The 17,161-nt window shown below is 32.4% G+C and overlaps 1 protein-coding gene and 1 long non-coding RNA gene across 4 annotated transcripts; one reads left to right on the forward strand and one right to left on the reverse strand.

Annotated features, from left to right (window-relative positions):
- The first annotated feature begins 871 nt into the window (after positions 1 to 871).
- LOC113392553 (uncharacterized) lies at positions 872 to 16,560 on the forward strand. Of its 3 annotated transcripts, none has more exons than XM_026629051.2 (15): positions 872 to 1,499; positions 6,742 to 7,017; positions 7,484 to 7,634; positions 8,184 to 8,350; positions 9,032 to 9,126; positions 10,138 to 10,312; positions 11,190 to 11,403; positions 11,849 to 11,995; positions 12,834 to 13,003; positions 13,803 to 13,900; positions 14,370 to 14,510; positions 14,594 to 14,692; positions 15,215 to 15,347; positions 15,855 to 15,981; positions 16,337 to 16,560. In XM_026629051.2, exons 1-15 carry the CDS (start codon positions 1,448 to 1,450, stop codon positions 16,467 to 16,469), a joined length of 2,178 nt encoding a protein of 725 aa, XP_026484836.2. In that variant the 5' UTR covers positions 872 to 1,447; the 3' UTR covers positions 16,470 to 16,560. The 3 variants fall into 3 exon arrangements, with proteins under 3 accessions (XP_026484836.2, XP_064072231.1, XP_026484841.2); XM_064216161.1 differs by having other exon boundaries at positions 6,771 to 7,017; XM_026629056.2 differs by having other exon boundaries at positions 873 to 1,499; positions 15,218 to 15,347.
- LOC113392603 (uncharacterized) lies at positions 4,905 to 6,366 on the reverse strand. The gene is made up of 2 exons (XR_003368413.2): positions 6,019 to 6,366; positions 4,905 to 5,134 (listed from the first exon to the last, which is right to left on the reverse strand). It is a non-coding gene; the product is annotated as an uncharacterized LOC113392603 (long non-coding RNA).
- Positions 16,561 to 17,161: the final 601 nt, after the last annotated feature.

The raw sequence follows: 17,161 nt of genomic DNA on the forward strand, positions 1-17,161 counted from the left end.
AACATTATTTCATTCGGATGTTTAATTTGCTACATAGAAATTTAACATTTTCGAACGCATTCAATTTCATGATGCAAATCGTATTATCAACGTAATCGTGATGAAGAAGATGTCGTAAACGTAAAATAAACGTTTGTTCGGGCGCTTTTCAAGCAACGCTTCAAGAGCTGCACGGACACATGAAGTTATTGAATGTAAAATTTGTAGAACTCCAAAATATTTACCGAAACGTATGAGACCGTAACGAAAACCTCAGTCCAATTTTTAACAACATATTTATTTTACTTAAACGCAAAAAAACAAAAAAATTATAGGATGAGAAGTATGATATATTGATAATACGGGCGTTCTAAGCGCACTTAAGGCATATGAGAAGAAGATTTGAAGCTCACCCACCACACTGCTTCAATGCGGGTTGGTGGATGGATTCACATCTAACAGACTATCATGGAGTAGGTAATTAAGGTAAATTTACATTGCAAAAGTCATTATAAAGGCAAAAAATATCTTTTATTAAAAGTACATTTTTATTATAACTGCAAAAAATAAACGATTTCGTAAAAATATGTTGAATAGGAAGATACCTAACCATGTTTCCTTTTGTAGTCCGTCATTACATACCCCGTATCCGTAGAAGACGCCAAACTGTCTTAACGCAACTGTGATTACTGACGTTTTGTTTACATCATCAATTTATAAAAAAAAAAACCATTTTAACAACATCTAATCAGGATGGTTTTGTAATACCTAATAATGACATAGTACCCGGTTATTACCATCCCCTCATATGTATACACGCATAACTAGACCCGCATGTTACGAAACACGTCGGGCGTAGATCGTCACATTATCGTTCGGTTTTACTATCATTTTGTCGTGGACTCGTCACTCCATTGTAAATTGTCTGTAAAACCATAATAAAATGCAAGGTCGTGTCGCGTAGTGGGGGGCCGGGGGGGTCGGCACATGACAACTGCATTTTATTTTCAGTTAGTGTTACGGCAAGAGCGCGTAGGGCTTGCTTAGTTCTAGGCAAACGAGGACTAGGAACAGCTTAGAAACGTCCCCTATATTACAGTTTAACTGCCTGGACGTAGAGTCTATAAGGCTCACTGTAGCTCACAGCATTATACTCAGAGAAACGTTATTAATTTAAAAGTATTGTTTAATAATTCTACTTCTTTATGGACTGTTTATTCAGCTGTCTCGAAAATATGGTCCATAGTAAAGTCAACGAGTGCTTAAGATTATTCTTGAAGTCTAAGAAATTAGTAGAGCCCAAAATTGTATAACACATTTGAGACTAAAGTCTTACATCTTTAAATCTAACGACAATATTTTCAACTCTAGAAACAGTTGCAGATTTGTGCAGTGATACATCTAAATTGTGGACACACAATAATCTCGAGAAATGTGTTAATAAGATTATGTGGTTCGTTTTTAAATCATGATGCAATACGGAAAAATAGTGTGCGTTATTTTATTTACATTAACAGCATGTAAGTAATTCATATATTAATTTATAGCTCGAGATACTGTTTATTATTATCCTTCTTGACATACCTAAGTAAAAGGTTTTACAAGTATTTTAACAATATAATATATATTTTATATGAATAAGAATAATGTTACCTATTTAAATTTTACAGTAATAAGTATCTGTTATTCAAAAAATATTGAATTTTAATCTAAATATACATAAATAATGGGCAGAGGCGAAACGGTTTAGTACCTTTTTGTCTTCCTTTATTCTTTTAGCTATTGATGAGCATAATTTTATCAATAAAAAAAAAATTGGAAATAAGAATACAAAAATGTATGTTAACTTCTAGCTAATTCTAGTTGAAATAAAAAGTTTGGATAATAAGAACAGTCTACGTAAATAAACTTCTATTCATCGTAAAAAATTGAATAAAGTGTAAAGTCAGTAAACTATGAAGTCCCGAGTTCAATTCCAATGTCAGGATAGTAGCAATCCTTACGAGCGGCATTAACTCAATCTCTCTATTGTCGTGTCGTATTGACGTCGGACTGTGAAAGTGTTTGTGTAAACATAAGGCGTGGAAGAAATTATTATCATTACTCCTCTCAACAATTTACATACACATTTGTGATTATTAACCTTTACATAGTTATGTAAAGGTTAATATCACAACACAATGGCTTGTGTCTGTGACATAACGCTTAACTTATAAAAAAATTAAGTTTTATATATAAATTAATACTTTTTTAGCAGATCTTTTTCTACAGCAGATATTTGAACATTAAGCTATGTAATCAATAACTATCCATTTTAGATCTTGTAAATATTATAAGCAAGATTCGCTCTCACTGCACCTGTTTAATAACTCTCGTCGTAAAACTGACTGACTATGAAAGTCATTATCAATTAATAATCTCAACTTCACAAGATTACTTGCTATTATTGTTCTATTGTAATGTTTCTTGTATCGTGTTCTAGGTTGAGGTTGGTGAAACATAGTCCGCCAATGTCACGAGATGTCATTAGTAATGCTATTTCGAATCCTTTTACAACTAGGTGCTATTTTCACATCATGTATTTATAAGCGACTGACTTGGTCTAGCGGTTAGTTTATAAGATTGCAGAGTCCAAGTTTTGGGTAAAAAACCCGTGTTGGATGGTTATTGAGTTTTCCTTATTATTATTGAGTATCTCAAAATCCTGAGTATCGGCCCGGTCTGGTTGGCAGTGTTTACACTTTCGTGCCTCGGAGAGCACGTAAAGTGAATTATATGTCAGAGTACACAGTGCTTGCTCATACAAACACGTTACACATATAGTTTTGAAAATGATGTTTAAGAAAATTGCTGTCGTGGCCAAAAACGAACAAGAGGTCCTCTTGTCATTGATGACGTCGGTGCCGGTGTTATTGAACATTTAACTTCTAAACAGTGATTGCATTATGAAAACTATTCGTATCATTTGACTACTAGGTTATATGATACATATGTACCTATTTGATTGTTAATTTGTCTGTCAAGTGTCAGTAATATTAATAATTTAACATCTCAACGACTTGATTCGAGGTCATAATCACAGTAAATACATAGTTAGTTTATAATCACCTATATAAGTATGTCATAAATGAGAAATATGAATACTATATAATTTGGTTTGAGTCGTAATTATATTGTGAAAAATAGATAAAAATTTGTTCATGGCTTCAAGATTCTAAATTGAATTTTAACGGCCAAGTTTAAAATTAATTGTTACAGTCTACAGTCTGTTTCACATCGAATTTTTTTTTTTCGTTGCTATCTAAAGTATTTATTCCAATGTTATAGACTAAAAGACAATTGCACTCTCTTGCTTACGATCAAAAAACATTTTCACATCAGCTCATTAGCTCATGAAATCGAGATAGTTTGCATACCGTTGTAAAGATAATCTAAGGGAGATCAATTATGTACTTTTCAAAAAAAAAATAATTAGAAAGAAATATAAAAAAATATAAAATAATCAAAAACTGTCCCGTCAATCAATCGTATAACCTGAATCAAGGTAAATTGAGCAAAAATTAAAAGCAAATTAGTAAATAAGTAAAAGCTAATTTTATTATAAATTCGTTAAAACTACTCTAGTTTTATTATGAAATTGTTTCAGTTTTTGAATGGCTATATACTCAATATCATAAGTTTAATTTACAGCCTTCGCTTATTATCAAGGCGAGATGTCAGATAACATATTCATCTGAATAAGGAATAACAATTAATTAGAGAAAATGGCTTCGTAAACAAGCTATGGGTTTTTCACTAATTTATAACAAATAAAACTGGTTATTATGGGTTTAACTGAAAAGGTGACAGTGATTGTCGTAGATTTTTCTGTAGTCTTCTTTAAGATCTATGATTTTCTATTACATTGTTCGATGTATCTCCAACGGCTTACCCATCGTTAGCCTTATAAGCGTCCAAAAATATTTGTTGGAGAAATCCCCGTCGTATTCAGCTGTTTTTTTCCTTCCTCGTTTATTGTTCTCTCTGATCATCAAAATCTTTTGAGTGGTTTAGAAGGAGTTAGTGGAAGTACAGGCAGACACGGGAAATGACTTTGCTTTATACAAATTATTAAATACAGTTTTATTTGAATAAGGATATTCAATAAATATCAACATTTTTCATCGTACTATTCATATATACTCGTATATGCTATATTGATGTCTATGTCATTCCGGTGATTCCGGTCCATTTAGGTGAATTTAATTTTTAAAATCAGTTGGGTAGTTTTTGAGTTTATTCATTACAAACAATTTTAAACACAATCAAATCTTAATAAATAAATATAGATAGATAAGAGATCAAATTTATTTAAATACACAGTGTTCATATAGGTTAGTTTATTGCCAAAATGTTGTAAATAAATCACACACAATGTTTTCTTTAATTTAAGTAATTAGAGATTAAGAAGTTTATTTTTGACTGCACATATTGCAGCAAGTTTATTATTCCGTAAGTGTAACAGAAGAAAAAATACATACTTAGATGAATAAAAATACATATTTAGATTTTTTTTGAATAAAAAAAAAAATCCAAAATGTTGCTATTTCATTCTCTGAGTAGTTGTAAAAAAGGATAACAAATATTTTAGTTCGATTATGTTTTCATAACAAGACTTTGTTATACGCTCCAAAAATGTGTGTGTTTATTTGGTGTTGTGGGAATTGGTAGAAATTCAATATTATTATTTTAATTTTATAAAAAGCGATGTTAATTTTGGACGTGGAGGTGGACGAATTAATGTAAGTCAATGAACCAACGTCATACGCAGATTCATCTTTTTTTTTTTAATAAGTAGATTTATTAGGCAAACAACAAGCTTCGGTTAAGAAACATATATTTGTTTTTGTTTTTATTTTGGGAATAAGAAAAAGTCAGTATTACTATTGCTTTTTGGCTATATTAACAATATCTGCACTGTTATTGTATACAATATATAGTCCTTGTGTTATGATTTTGTTGCTTGTGGGACGCATTTTCGGATATCACCTATTTTTACAAGTATTTGGCCTACAGGACACTTATCTGAGCCGACTACTCGGGTTGCTGACTCCACCAATAGAAGAATACAGACGATTACCAGTATACTTAGCATACATTTTTGTAGAGCAAACATCTGAAAAAAAGTTCTGTCTTTTTTATTGAGATTTTTTCTATATTTATCTAATCCATTTTTTATATAGAAATATTTAATGATATTCCATCAATGTTGAATGTGCTTAACCTCTACCATGGCTTATAATTATTAATTGATAGCAATTAAGTGGTTTAGAAGGAGCTAGTGGAGTTAGCAATTTTCCTAGGAATATAAGAAAGTATTTTCAACGATCATTTTTCTTACTTCTTATGTCGCTACAGTGCAAAATGTTGTATGTGAAAATTGTTTACTTTAGAAGAAGGCATAGAAACTTTTTATTTGCTTCTAAAAACTGTTTGTATTATGTTATAATTTTGTTTTATGCAAGTACTTTGGTAACTGGTGGTTATGTTGATGTATAACATAACTATGAAAACAATTGTTTCATAAACAATATAAGTATTGATACGTATATTGGAATGGAAATGTTATGTATGAGATTTTGACTATTGCGATATGTTAGATAAAGAAACAATCTTTTTCGTTCGTCATTCAACAACAACTTCGTAATGTCATTCTTCTAGTACATACATACATATTGTGTTTTGGTTCCGGTATCTACATTATCTAAAATAAAACTTAGCATAGCTACGTGTTATGTATCTTAGGTGATTAATAAATATACAAGAAAACAAACAAAAAATAGATGAAATAAAATGGAAAAAACTACATAACGCACTTTTGTTTTCATTATTACCAAATAAATTAAATCTAAAAGTATCGCTTAAATAATATGAGTAATATAACAACATCAGAATAAATATTCAACCTACTATATTTATAATGGTGGTAACTATAAATCGTAACTTAACTGTACACTATTGTGTTATGATAATTATGAATATATATACACACGTACTTACAATTTTATCTCTTTAATATTGAACTTATGTTGTTAAAACAACTTTACACCTGTAGTCTTGGCAAGTCACTGCGCAGATCACATTTGAACAGGTTTCGCTTTGTTAAATACTCGTATACTGACCCGACGCAAAACGTACTATAATAAATTTTGTGTTTTTATATGCAGTTTATCCGGTATTCAATGTGTGTTATTTATTATTATTATTATTATTGTAGCAATTTGAATACGATACTTTCATTTTAATCAATCACTAACGTGCCATTATTAATGTTGTTATGTGGGTCTCCTAACAGTAAGCAGAATAGACTAGGCTCACCACAAATTTACTTTTTTCTAATATGAGACATGCTACAAATGATAAGCATAGATTATGAATATACATCATTATTTAAATAAAATAACATAAATATTCTGATTTTTTTTTTTACATATTGTTAAAGTGATTAAAAAAATAGTGATTAGTACGGTGTTTTGAATAAAATGGACATATACTCAATTTACAATCTTAAGTTTTTCATAAACGTTACATATTGATAATAGTATTATCAGTACAGTATTGTATGACTAATCATTGTGACGTTGAAGGTTTATAAATAAAATAATTGGTAGCTTCACTTAATATATATTGTTGATACAAAAGTGCATTTAAAAGCTCACTCGATCAAAGTAAATATACTTTGTTCGAGAGAGTGTTGATTTTGATATTGAATGTTACAATTAGATAGTGAACCAAGATGTTCACCGACACAGTCGCAGACGTTCGTGAGGTGGTCGGGAATGTCTCCCGATGAAGCCACTCCAGTGTTCGTCTATTCAGCTAGTGGAGATGAGGAATCATTGACAGGCGCCTGCCTAGCGCGCTGCAGGGAACTAGAAGATTGTGCGGCGGTGATTGTGGCATACACAAAGGGAAACTGTCAAGGGATTGCTATGTCACATACAACACAATTCCATGCGGATAACGACGTCGCCTACTTCAACAAAATATGTTTAAAATGTAAGTTATTGTTGGTTGTTAATAAGATCTCTATTTTTTAAACTCGCTGGAAAAACGCATTACGCTTTTCACCTACGTTAAGTTTGTGTCGAAACCTCACCGGTGCTGATTGTGCCGGAATACCCATTTAATGATGCCCTCCTCCCATCTACCATAAGAGCTAAAGCCCTTATTTTCCCCAACTCTGCGGACCCTGGACGGTTGACGCTCGCCCTGGCATCCACCTGGAACGGGTACGCTACCGCGAGCATTTCTACCTATCACCGCCGTCCACGATACTTGCATGTAACGAATTTAATTTTGGCACTTCTAGATATATCATTATCTTTGAAGCTATCCTGGAAGAGAGTGATGGAATGCACGAGGCCCACGAAGCACGAGTATATGTATATATATACAACGCTATGTTTTAATAATATTAATTAATAATAAAACTAAAATAATAACCAATAAATCCGTTTTACAGCATCTCATAACTGTGATAACAGTTGGTGGTCCTTGGAGAGCACACCGGGGTATTATCTGAACTCGGAAGGATCCAATGTAAAAGTAATAACGAATACAACCGTTGAACAATGTTATAATGCCGTCTTCTCAACAAACGATAAATTTTATCGGTAGATATAATTTCATTTAAAAATTAAAATTGATAAAATAGTTAAGTCTCTCTTTTTATAATTAAGATTCATAATTAAATCGTTATGTTATTTCTGGATATAAAAAACTGACTACATAGATTTTTTTTTATTTTAGATCGATACTGAATATTAAATTTGTTTTATGTCAAAAAAGCTTTCATCGTGTATAACATCACCGCAAAATTGTAAATACCGTTAGGTCATAATATATCTCGCGAGTTTGTATACCTACTGTCGAAAGGTGATTCAACTTACAAGAAAACGTAATAAATTTCAATAATTTGTCATCTTTTGGTTGGGTTAGATTAAAGTTTTAATAATTATTAGAAATCAAATCCATAAATTATATCTACCATAAATTATAGTATACCATACCATAAATTATAGTTTACAATATTTCGGCAGTTTACAATCTCGCAATATAGATTATAATCCAATTGTATTTACAGTTTTAGGTGATATGTACTTTTTAAAATATATATTTTGTGTTATGCAATAAACAGCGATCAACTATTCATATGTTACTAGATCAGCACAATGGATATATGCAGACAGTACGCCTGAGGCGTTCGTTCTATCAGATTCACTGATAGGAAACTGTATCTTAAATGGTGAAAATAAATTCACTGAACCCGAGTCCTACAGGGTGTCGAACTATTACACAGTCTACATAGAAAACCAATGCGGGCATGACTGTGAGTATAGGATTTTTTATATTAATATATTTGTATCTCCACATACGTGTTGTCCGTGCCTTTGGTATATCTTTATTTTGTATTTTTTTTGTGTACCTGCTTATTTTTATTACCTGACAGCATAGTACAAGATTTTAAAGTACTTAGCTTCAGCTGAATTGTAAATTTTATTTGTTAGTTACTATTTAAAACAAAACATTCAAAATTTGAGTTGGCTGTTATTTTAGTTTTGTAAATATTTCGATTATAAGAATGTGCTAGAAAAAAAAGAAAAAATTAAAAATGTATATTATTATTATTTACATAAAAAATGATTAGATTTTTTGTTTACTAAAACAGATCTATTCTACTACCAAATTGTCAATTTATCGCAATCGAAGGCTAACGTAATCGTTGCGTTTAGCCGTTTTCCTATTCAATCTATTAAAGACGATTCAGTTGCAGATCGATCGAAGTTGTTCTGTTTATACATTTATGTAATTGTTATTTTGTTTTGTTGTAATTAAAATTAGAATTAGGAATAATTAATTAGAAATTAGGAAAGTTTTTTTTTTATTAATTAGAAAGAACGTAGGAAATTTGTTGTATCTACTTTGATTTTAATTACCGTAGAATAAATAAATATGATTAATTTACTGAATTCATAATTAGACTAGATAAGAATATGGAGTTTAATTTCAGATCCCAAAAAAATAGACAGGTGCTCGTATGAAGAATACTACAATCAAACTTTAAAACACGTGGATTTGACTGCTAAAAACTATACAAAAGACGAGGTATTACAATTATTGAATAATACAAGCTATTATTTATTTTTATATATATTTTGCCTATACTCTATATTAACTATAAAATACATCAACTAATATATAATGTTGTGGAATATTGTTTCCGTATTGTATATTGTATTCAAGTGGAACAAAGTGATAACGATTTTTAATAAATTATTTCACAATGCTGATAATGCACTCTTGGTCATTTTGTTACCATCTATTATCTCAGAGACTAACCAACAAATAATCATACTATCTGATAGGAGAACCAATCCGATATGACTTGAAAAAAATTCAAGTCCATATCTAATGAAGCTTCCTTTACGAGGAACGGAAGTGCAAACACTTTATATAAGTATCTAAACTGTCCGGGATGTTACTATTTATTTATTTTTTTGAGAAAAAGCCCTGTTATTTTATTTTCACTCAACCATGGGATCGAACCTTGGTCTTGGTATGGCTATAGAAGCTAAATCCAAATGCTAACTACCAACTTTAGTCTTAAATCTAAAAAATAATCTTTGAAAAATAAACTTATTTATATTACAAACAATAATGCAGAAAATGTAAGTATCTAAAGTCTTTATCTGTCGTAAGTATACGAGCGATGTAGTAACTACATCGTTGGTAGACATTTTTATGTCGTTGTATAATTATAGTAAATTACCTTTGAAAACAAAAAAACTTAAGGAAAATTTACTTTGAATACATATATACCGCTTAAATGCAGTTTATTTTGTGAATACAATAAATTCTCGACGACAAACGACATCTTCATGAAACGATTTAAATAAGGTTTTAAATAAGGTAAAATTCATACAATTTGTTTTCCTATTAAAACTTAGCGTACCTACCAAATACCCATACATATATATCGTACGACTTTGAACTGTCAACTGGTTTTAAATGCAAATATTAACATAACATTGTAGTACACACAAAAAAAATAAGATATAAATAAACATATTTTGTTATGTTTGTAAGTTTGTGACACGCATTTTTGATTTTTTTTAGTGTAAATTAGCATGCGAGAGTGAGAAAAGATTTGTATGTCGTGGTTTCACTTGGACGGTGGCTCCATCTCGTGGTCTTTGTGATCTACACGGTGAAGACCTCGTCACTACAGGGTCTTGGCTGCTGCGTCGGGTCACTGGGGCAACGTACTACCGTCGGGTCATATGTCTCAATAGTATGTCATTGAAAACTTTGTCAATAAATATAAATTTTACATTCATTAATATAGTATGCCTAATTATGAATTGAAGTTCTTTATCCAGAAATTTTATTTAAGAGTACATTTTATTACATTTAATTTTGTTCCCCATATTAAAAAAATATTATAAAAGAAATGCCTGATGTCTTTGATTACATTTTAAATATTATTAACGTCATTGTTTAAAATTGTTACATTTACAGTAAAATCCATTTATTATGACTCCGCCTTTATTGACCAACCGTTTATTGTGACGTACTTACACTATGAAGTTTGGTTCTCATATAAAATTCGTTGTAAAAAGTCGGATATAATGACTTCCCTTATAGTGACAGTTCGCTTATTATGATCCATTTTTAAAAAATTATGTCTGGCTATAATGACCGACATGATTCTTTACACCTTCGGGTAATGTTCAGCACCCGGCTCGTTTTTATTTTTAATCTGAGTGAATAATTGACACTTGAAGGTCACGCATCACATACGGGGAAAAAGAAGGCGAGGAAGAACCATTACCTACCGGCAGAAGAGGCAGTAAAGGCTGCAGATTTGTTCATAGCAATAGTGAAAATGATAATTTGACCATGGCTTTGTCTTCTATACACAATAGTATTAGAGACTGTTATTACAAAACAAAAACAGACAAAAATTACAGATTACTTACATTAAAATATGATAAATGTAGTACATACCTACATGTTTCGTATGTACTTATTACTTGCAAAATACCTATTATTATACCTACCTATATATTTTATTTTTTTAACAAAACGCTTTGTATGACGTCCGGTTATTATGACGTGTTTGTCAATTCCCTTCGATGTCATTATAAACGGATTCCACTGTATTTCAGTAAGTGTAGAATGCGAAGGCTCGCACCTAGTAGTAACGTACAGACCGCGAGGCCTGTTCCGTGGGCGCATGTACGTGCCCGGCCGCAGCGAGCGTTGTAGTGCACGTGCTCTAACGCCGCCTGGGCCCGTCCGGCTTGCTCTACCTCTGCACGGTGACTGCGATGTCAATTTTGCCTATGCGATTACTAAAGGACCAACTGGAACCGTCAATAGGTAAGTCGATATATTTTCTACTCGCCCACTCAACTTTCTCCAATTCCATACAAATTTAGCAATACCAGCTTACATGTGGTGCTGATTTTTCAATGGGCTATCTCGACAAGGCTAGGCTTTCAGCGGCCAATTTCCGGCATGTATTTATTTCAAGACTAGTGAATTTTATTTTGTTTCTTTTTTATTAACATGTTTTCTAATAAACGAGTGATAATCAAAACAAAAGTTTTTGGAAACAATGGTCTAAAACGTATGTTTTCACACTGCTCCAGTGTAGTCTGGCTTTCATCGGACATACACAGGTTATCTCATGAAATTTTGCGATGCTTGCCCGCGACTGAACCCACAATTATCGGTTAAGATTTACAAGTTTTAAACCACTGAGCGATTTATACATATAATCGGTTGTTTTAATGTTCAGCAAATATTTCTAATGTCATTACAGAACGATGGCGTATGTGATGCTAATGATTCAGACCAATCCGATTATCCAGACTGCGGGGGACCGCTGGGTGCGCGTGGGATGTTCCCCGGGCTCAGGGGCTAGGGGTTATACTAAAGTTGACGCTACCGTCGCCGTGAAGGACTCCGGGTAAAACTATTATTTACATAGTCATTATGTGTATTGAATATTGATACTTTTCTAATATGAATAGGTACCTTATTTCATTATTTACATTAACCTGGTTTATCAATTTACCAATGGAGGCATATGACGATAATCATTACATAGTATAAAACAAAGTCGCTTACCGTTGTCTGTCCCTATGTATGCTTAGTTCTTTAAAATTACACAACAGATTTTAATGCGGTTTCTAAAGTGATTTCGTAAATGAACACATTTTTTGCGCTTACATTGCAAATGCTGGCTCAAACCTACGCGATAGGTCAAAATAATGTAGTACAGTATTGTACACCTTAAAAAGGTGTTCAAAAATGTCCGGGATATATATGTCTATCTCTTAGGGATAACCCACAATAACTATTTTTTATCCTTTACTTGTTACGAGAAGTAATGGTTTTTTTTCGAAGCGATTTTAAGCATTACAGCACTAATCCTTCATCCATCATTCATCATCCATCATCACATTAAGTACCTTAAATACATTGTGCATTTAATATAGATCAATATGGCCCATTACAGCATGTCATTTAAATGAATATTTTCGAAGATATCATAGATTTAAAACGCAGGGACATAGCGGTTTGTATTGTCTAACAACTGAAAAACTGTGAACGTTGTGAGGTCATTCTGTAGTATATTTAGTGGCAGCATTGCACCCGTGCGAAGCCGGGGCGGGTTTCTAGTAATGAAAAAAATAAATTGAAATCATAACATGAATTCATGGAGAGTACGGACAACTAAGTTTTTACGCCATCGTCGATTAGGAAATGTGTGTAATATTTGCATTATATATATTTCACATAAGACGGCCATCACTAGCCAGTGAGTCGTCGAACGAGGACATCGACAACCGTGGTGCGAGTGCCGTGTTCGGCGCCGGCGCACCGCTCGCGATGTACGCCGTGCGCGCGCACGACGGACACACGGGCGCGCTAGCACTCGGCGAGCCGCTGGAGCTGAGGATAGAAACTACGGGTAGGACATTAGACACACTAAATAATCATTACATGTTAACTATACTCATCTAATAATCAGATAGCACTTGCCGTTTACTACATTCTGCATGATTTATTTTTTAAATTAAATTCAAACATATCAAGTGTAAAATGACGAAGCGAAAAACGAGAATTTATGTTTGTGTATGAAATATATTTCAAACTTAGTTGATCTGCTCTTTAATTATTTTTTTATGTTTATCGAATAGGTGTACTAATATATGAGATGAGCAAATAAGAAACGCGTGTACAAAATATGATTCGGCAAAGTACTGAGATATGTACCTATTACCAAGATTAATATTTATCTTAAAATTGATCTCAGGCCTGAGCAATATGGCATTACAGGTTTCTTTGTCTATCATTTTACAAACTATATTAAGTGAAGCTAATTATATTAAGAATTAAGTTCGGAATGTAGATTCTACCGGCAAGAAACTCAGCATTTACTCTTTTTCAACAATTTAAAATACAAAGTTATGTTAATTAAATACAATTACATATGTTTATTATATATTCGGCCTGGAAGTTAACAAGTATTAAGTCCAGGCTTTTTTTATCATATATACTTTCTACGTAATATATATATGTATAGTCTTGTATTGAAATATATGTATTTTTTCAAAATGATTTGAATTTAAATTTTAGTACACACAAATATTTAAGTAAAACATGATCATCACACAAGATGTACTATGTCACACATTTTATTTGTAATGCCCAGTTTTTTTAGTTTATTGAAATCTTAAGTTCTAACATTATTTAATAACGTTTTATAGATGAATCAGAAATTGAAGCTTATCACTTGGTGGCTTCTTCAAGACTTGGCGATAGCTCGGTGCTATTGTTGGACAGCAGAGGGTGTCCAACGGGGCAGGTATAGTTATTTCCAATTAAACCAAATCAATATGTTATATCTTTGTTTGAGTCGATTATGATGAAAAACTCTGTTTTCTAAAATTGACAAATATTTATTAAATCAATTAACTTTATAATTAAAATCAACAAATACTAATGCTTACCATGAGTACTTATGACTCTTCGTTTCTATTCATGTTTTTTTTTTTACAATAGTTGTAAATATGTTAATTATATGCTCTCTAGCAAATGTAGACATATACATTTGTTAAAAAGCATATTAGCAAGTGCGATTTTTCTATAGAAACGAATATTTATTTAACCCAAGAAGGACTTATTTTGCAGAATCAAAAATTTTGTTTTATGTTTTTCATCTCATCAATAAAATATAATTATTTACAATTTTAATTATGTAAAGGATCAGCCATTACAATTTTCATTCTTATTAGAACAATCTGGAAAATGTTACTGTTTTAAATATTTTTTAGGTTGATTTTCCGTCATTTACGAGGTCTCGGGTTGGAGGAATGCAGCGACTTTCGGCGCAATTCAAGGCGTTCCGTTTTCCGACTTCCCAGGTTGTACGTTTCTCCATAATGGTACGATTCTGCGATGGAAAATGTCCTACGGTATTGATCTCCTTAATTCACAGCCATAGTAAATTCCACGAACATAAAAATATATTATGTTAATTGAAATTATAACATTGCAGAAAAACTGTGGCAAAATAGAGCAATTAAGGAACGCAAGAGACGCTAACGACACGTTTGGAGCAACAGATGCGCAGGTTTCTGAGGTTGCGAACCAAGAGGTGGAGGTGGGAGGACGATTCCGCTTAATATGCTATTGCTATTGCTATCTAATATCATATATCAATATTTCGAACATACTCAGTCGTTATTCTGTCAAGACTCGTTCGTTTTTATAGTCCTCAATACTTAATCAAGTATATTATACGCATCCCATGTATTTAATTCAATTAAAAGTCTGATTGTTATCATTGCCTTAAAATTTGGATAGCTGCTTTAAACACCTGCCTGCATATAAATATAAATTTAACAAAATACAAATATTGGTAGTCACGTCATTAATTGTACTTCGAATATATTGGCTACAACACAACTTAAAAGAGATGAACGTTGTTATGTAACAGTTTATTTTTCGGAGTTCTTATACATATATAATGCCTCAGTGATCTTGGCAGCAACTGCCAATGGACTGTGACTAATGAGGCCTAAAAGATCAAAACCTTGCGTTCGTTAGGATCGCTTTTGCTACAAATCTCCTTACTCGTCTTATATAATATAAAAATAACAAACGTGGTCTTACATAGCAGGCCTGGGCCACCGCAGTAAGGACGGGGTGCGGTGATGCGGAGAGGGTACCGCTCGAGTTGCAGCTGCTGGTTGGCGCGAAACCCGTGCTCTCCGACACGCTCGTCCGCGCCGACCATCGCTCTGCGCTACGTGAGTAACAACCGCATTAAACGGCACACTATGCACTATAGAAGATGTTCAGCCTCGGATCTACGATTTCTTTGAGTTGGGGCAAAACAATATTATTTGCGCACGTCCCGGTTTGACTTACCCCTTGATCGGAGCTAAATGTGTCAGAAACAGGCTCTTTGCGGGGATTATGCCGAAAAAATACGATGATAGATAGAGATAGCTAGTGCGCTGTATTCAATTGCTACATATTTAATTAAACATATCAGAGGCAGTATACTTATACTGCTCCTTAGCAGGATCATATAAGAATTTCCAAGGTTTCCTTGGATTGCACGGAAATCGGATAACGGACTATATAATATGTAATAAAGCTACTAGTGAATCTTAATAAGCGCTGTTATATATTATTCTAACTTATATATGAAAAACATTTTATCCGCTGAGTATAATTGTGCGATTGGTAGCCTATAATAGCGAGGAATAATAATTTAGAGGATTATAATAAACCTTTACTCGTGCTATCAGCGGACGACGCGCGGCCAACAGACAGTGCAATGGTTTGTGTGCATGAGTTGTTGCTGGTGGCGCTGATGCTGGCGTGGCTCGCTGTGCAGGTATTGCTGCTGTTGGGATGCTGTGTACTCGTTAAGAGGTTTATTGTCATTTTATCTTTCATAAATACACATCACATTATTGCCCTTATAAAATTTATTTAGAAATGGCACAAAGTGTAAGTCTTAAAGCATTAAGCCGTTATTCCGTCAATTCTCTTTCAAATTTGGTTTTGCTGGTTGAATGATTCATGGCCTACATATTTAATATTGGTACACTTGTTTGATCGATGACTCAAGCCTGATGATATCATTAGGCTTTGCCGGAAATAATATATGTATGTAAATCGCCATAATTTTGAAATTCATTAAACTTTAATAAGCTCACCATTTCAGCCGATAATGATCTGGAACGTTAATTGGGAAATTATATAACAGTAATTATTTTTTTTTCAGATATAGAAATTTAGCAGAAATGAATATGCAGAAAGATTACCATTCCTTCGACAACGTGGGCTTTGAAACTAGCTCTACACATCGACGTGTTCATTGGCCAGACCAAAACATAGATATAATACACGCCACATAGTTACCTTTAAATTTTGTATCAAAGTAGTATAGTCCAATTTGTATTATAGTCTGTATTTAAATATACTTAAATAAATATATTTATTAATTGACTAACTTTTATTTAACTATACCTGTTTGAATGCGTGGGCTAAATTTTAAACCTAATGCTTCCAGCGACAGTAACGAAATACCTTTGAGTACTCATTTATTTAACAGAATATTAGTAGGTATCATTATAGCATACTTTAATATATATTTATTGAAAAAAATTAACCATAGAACTCGCTACGACACAAAAGACTACAGCTCAGCTACCATCCTAATTCCTCAAAAATCGTACCAATTTTTTTTAAATTGTATGAGTGCGGCGGCCGCATAGCATACTCGTACTGTGTAGCTATATATGTATAATTTTCAATATTGAGTTATTAGTCTTGTTACTATTTATATTATATACTGATTATTACCACAGAATCCCGCGGCAAAGACGCTTCTTTATAGACATAGACAATATTACCTCTATTTTACTTATGAAGGGAATATATCGTATATTCTCTCACTTTAACATGGAATAAAAACCGCGGAGCACTAAATATATTTTTGATAATTCTCAAACTCAAATAATTTGCCAGATAATTTTTTTTAAGTTGTTTTGCATATGAATAAAACATTCGTATATTTGTTATACCAAAGTTCCACAGTTCAATTAAC

Source organism: Vanessa tameamea, chromosome 10, assembly GCF_037043105.1.
Source record: "Vanessa tameamea isolate UH-Manoa-2023 chromosome 10, ilVanTame1 primary haplotype, whole genome shotgun sequence".
Lineage (NCBI taxonomy): Eukaryota > Metazoa > Arthropoda > Insecta > Lepidoptera > Nymphalidae > Vanessa > Vanessa tameamea.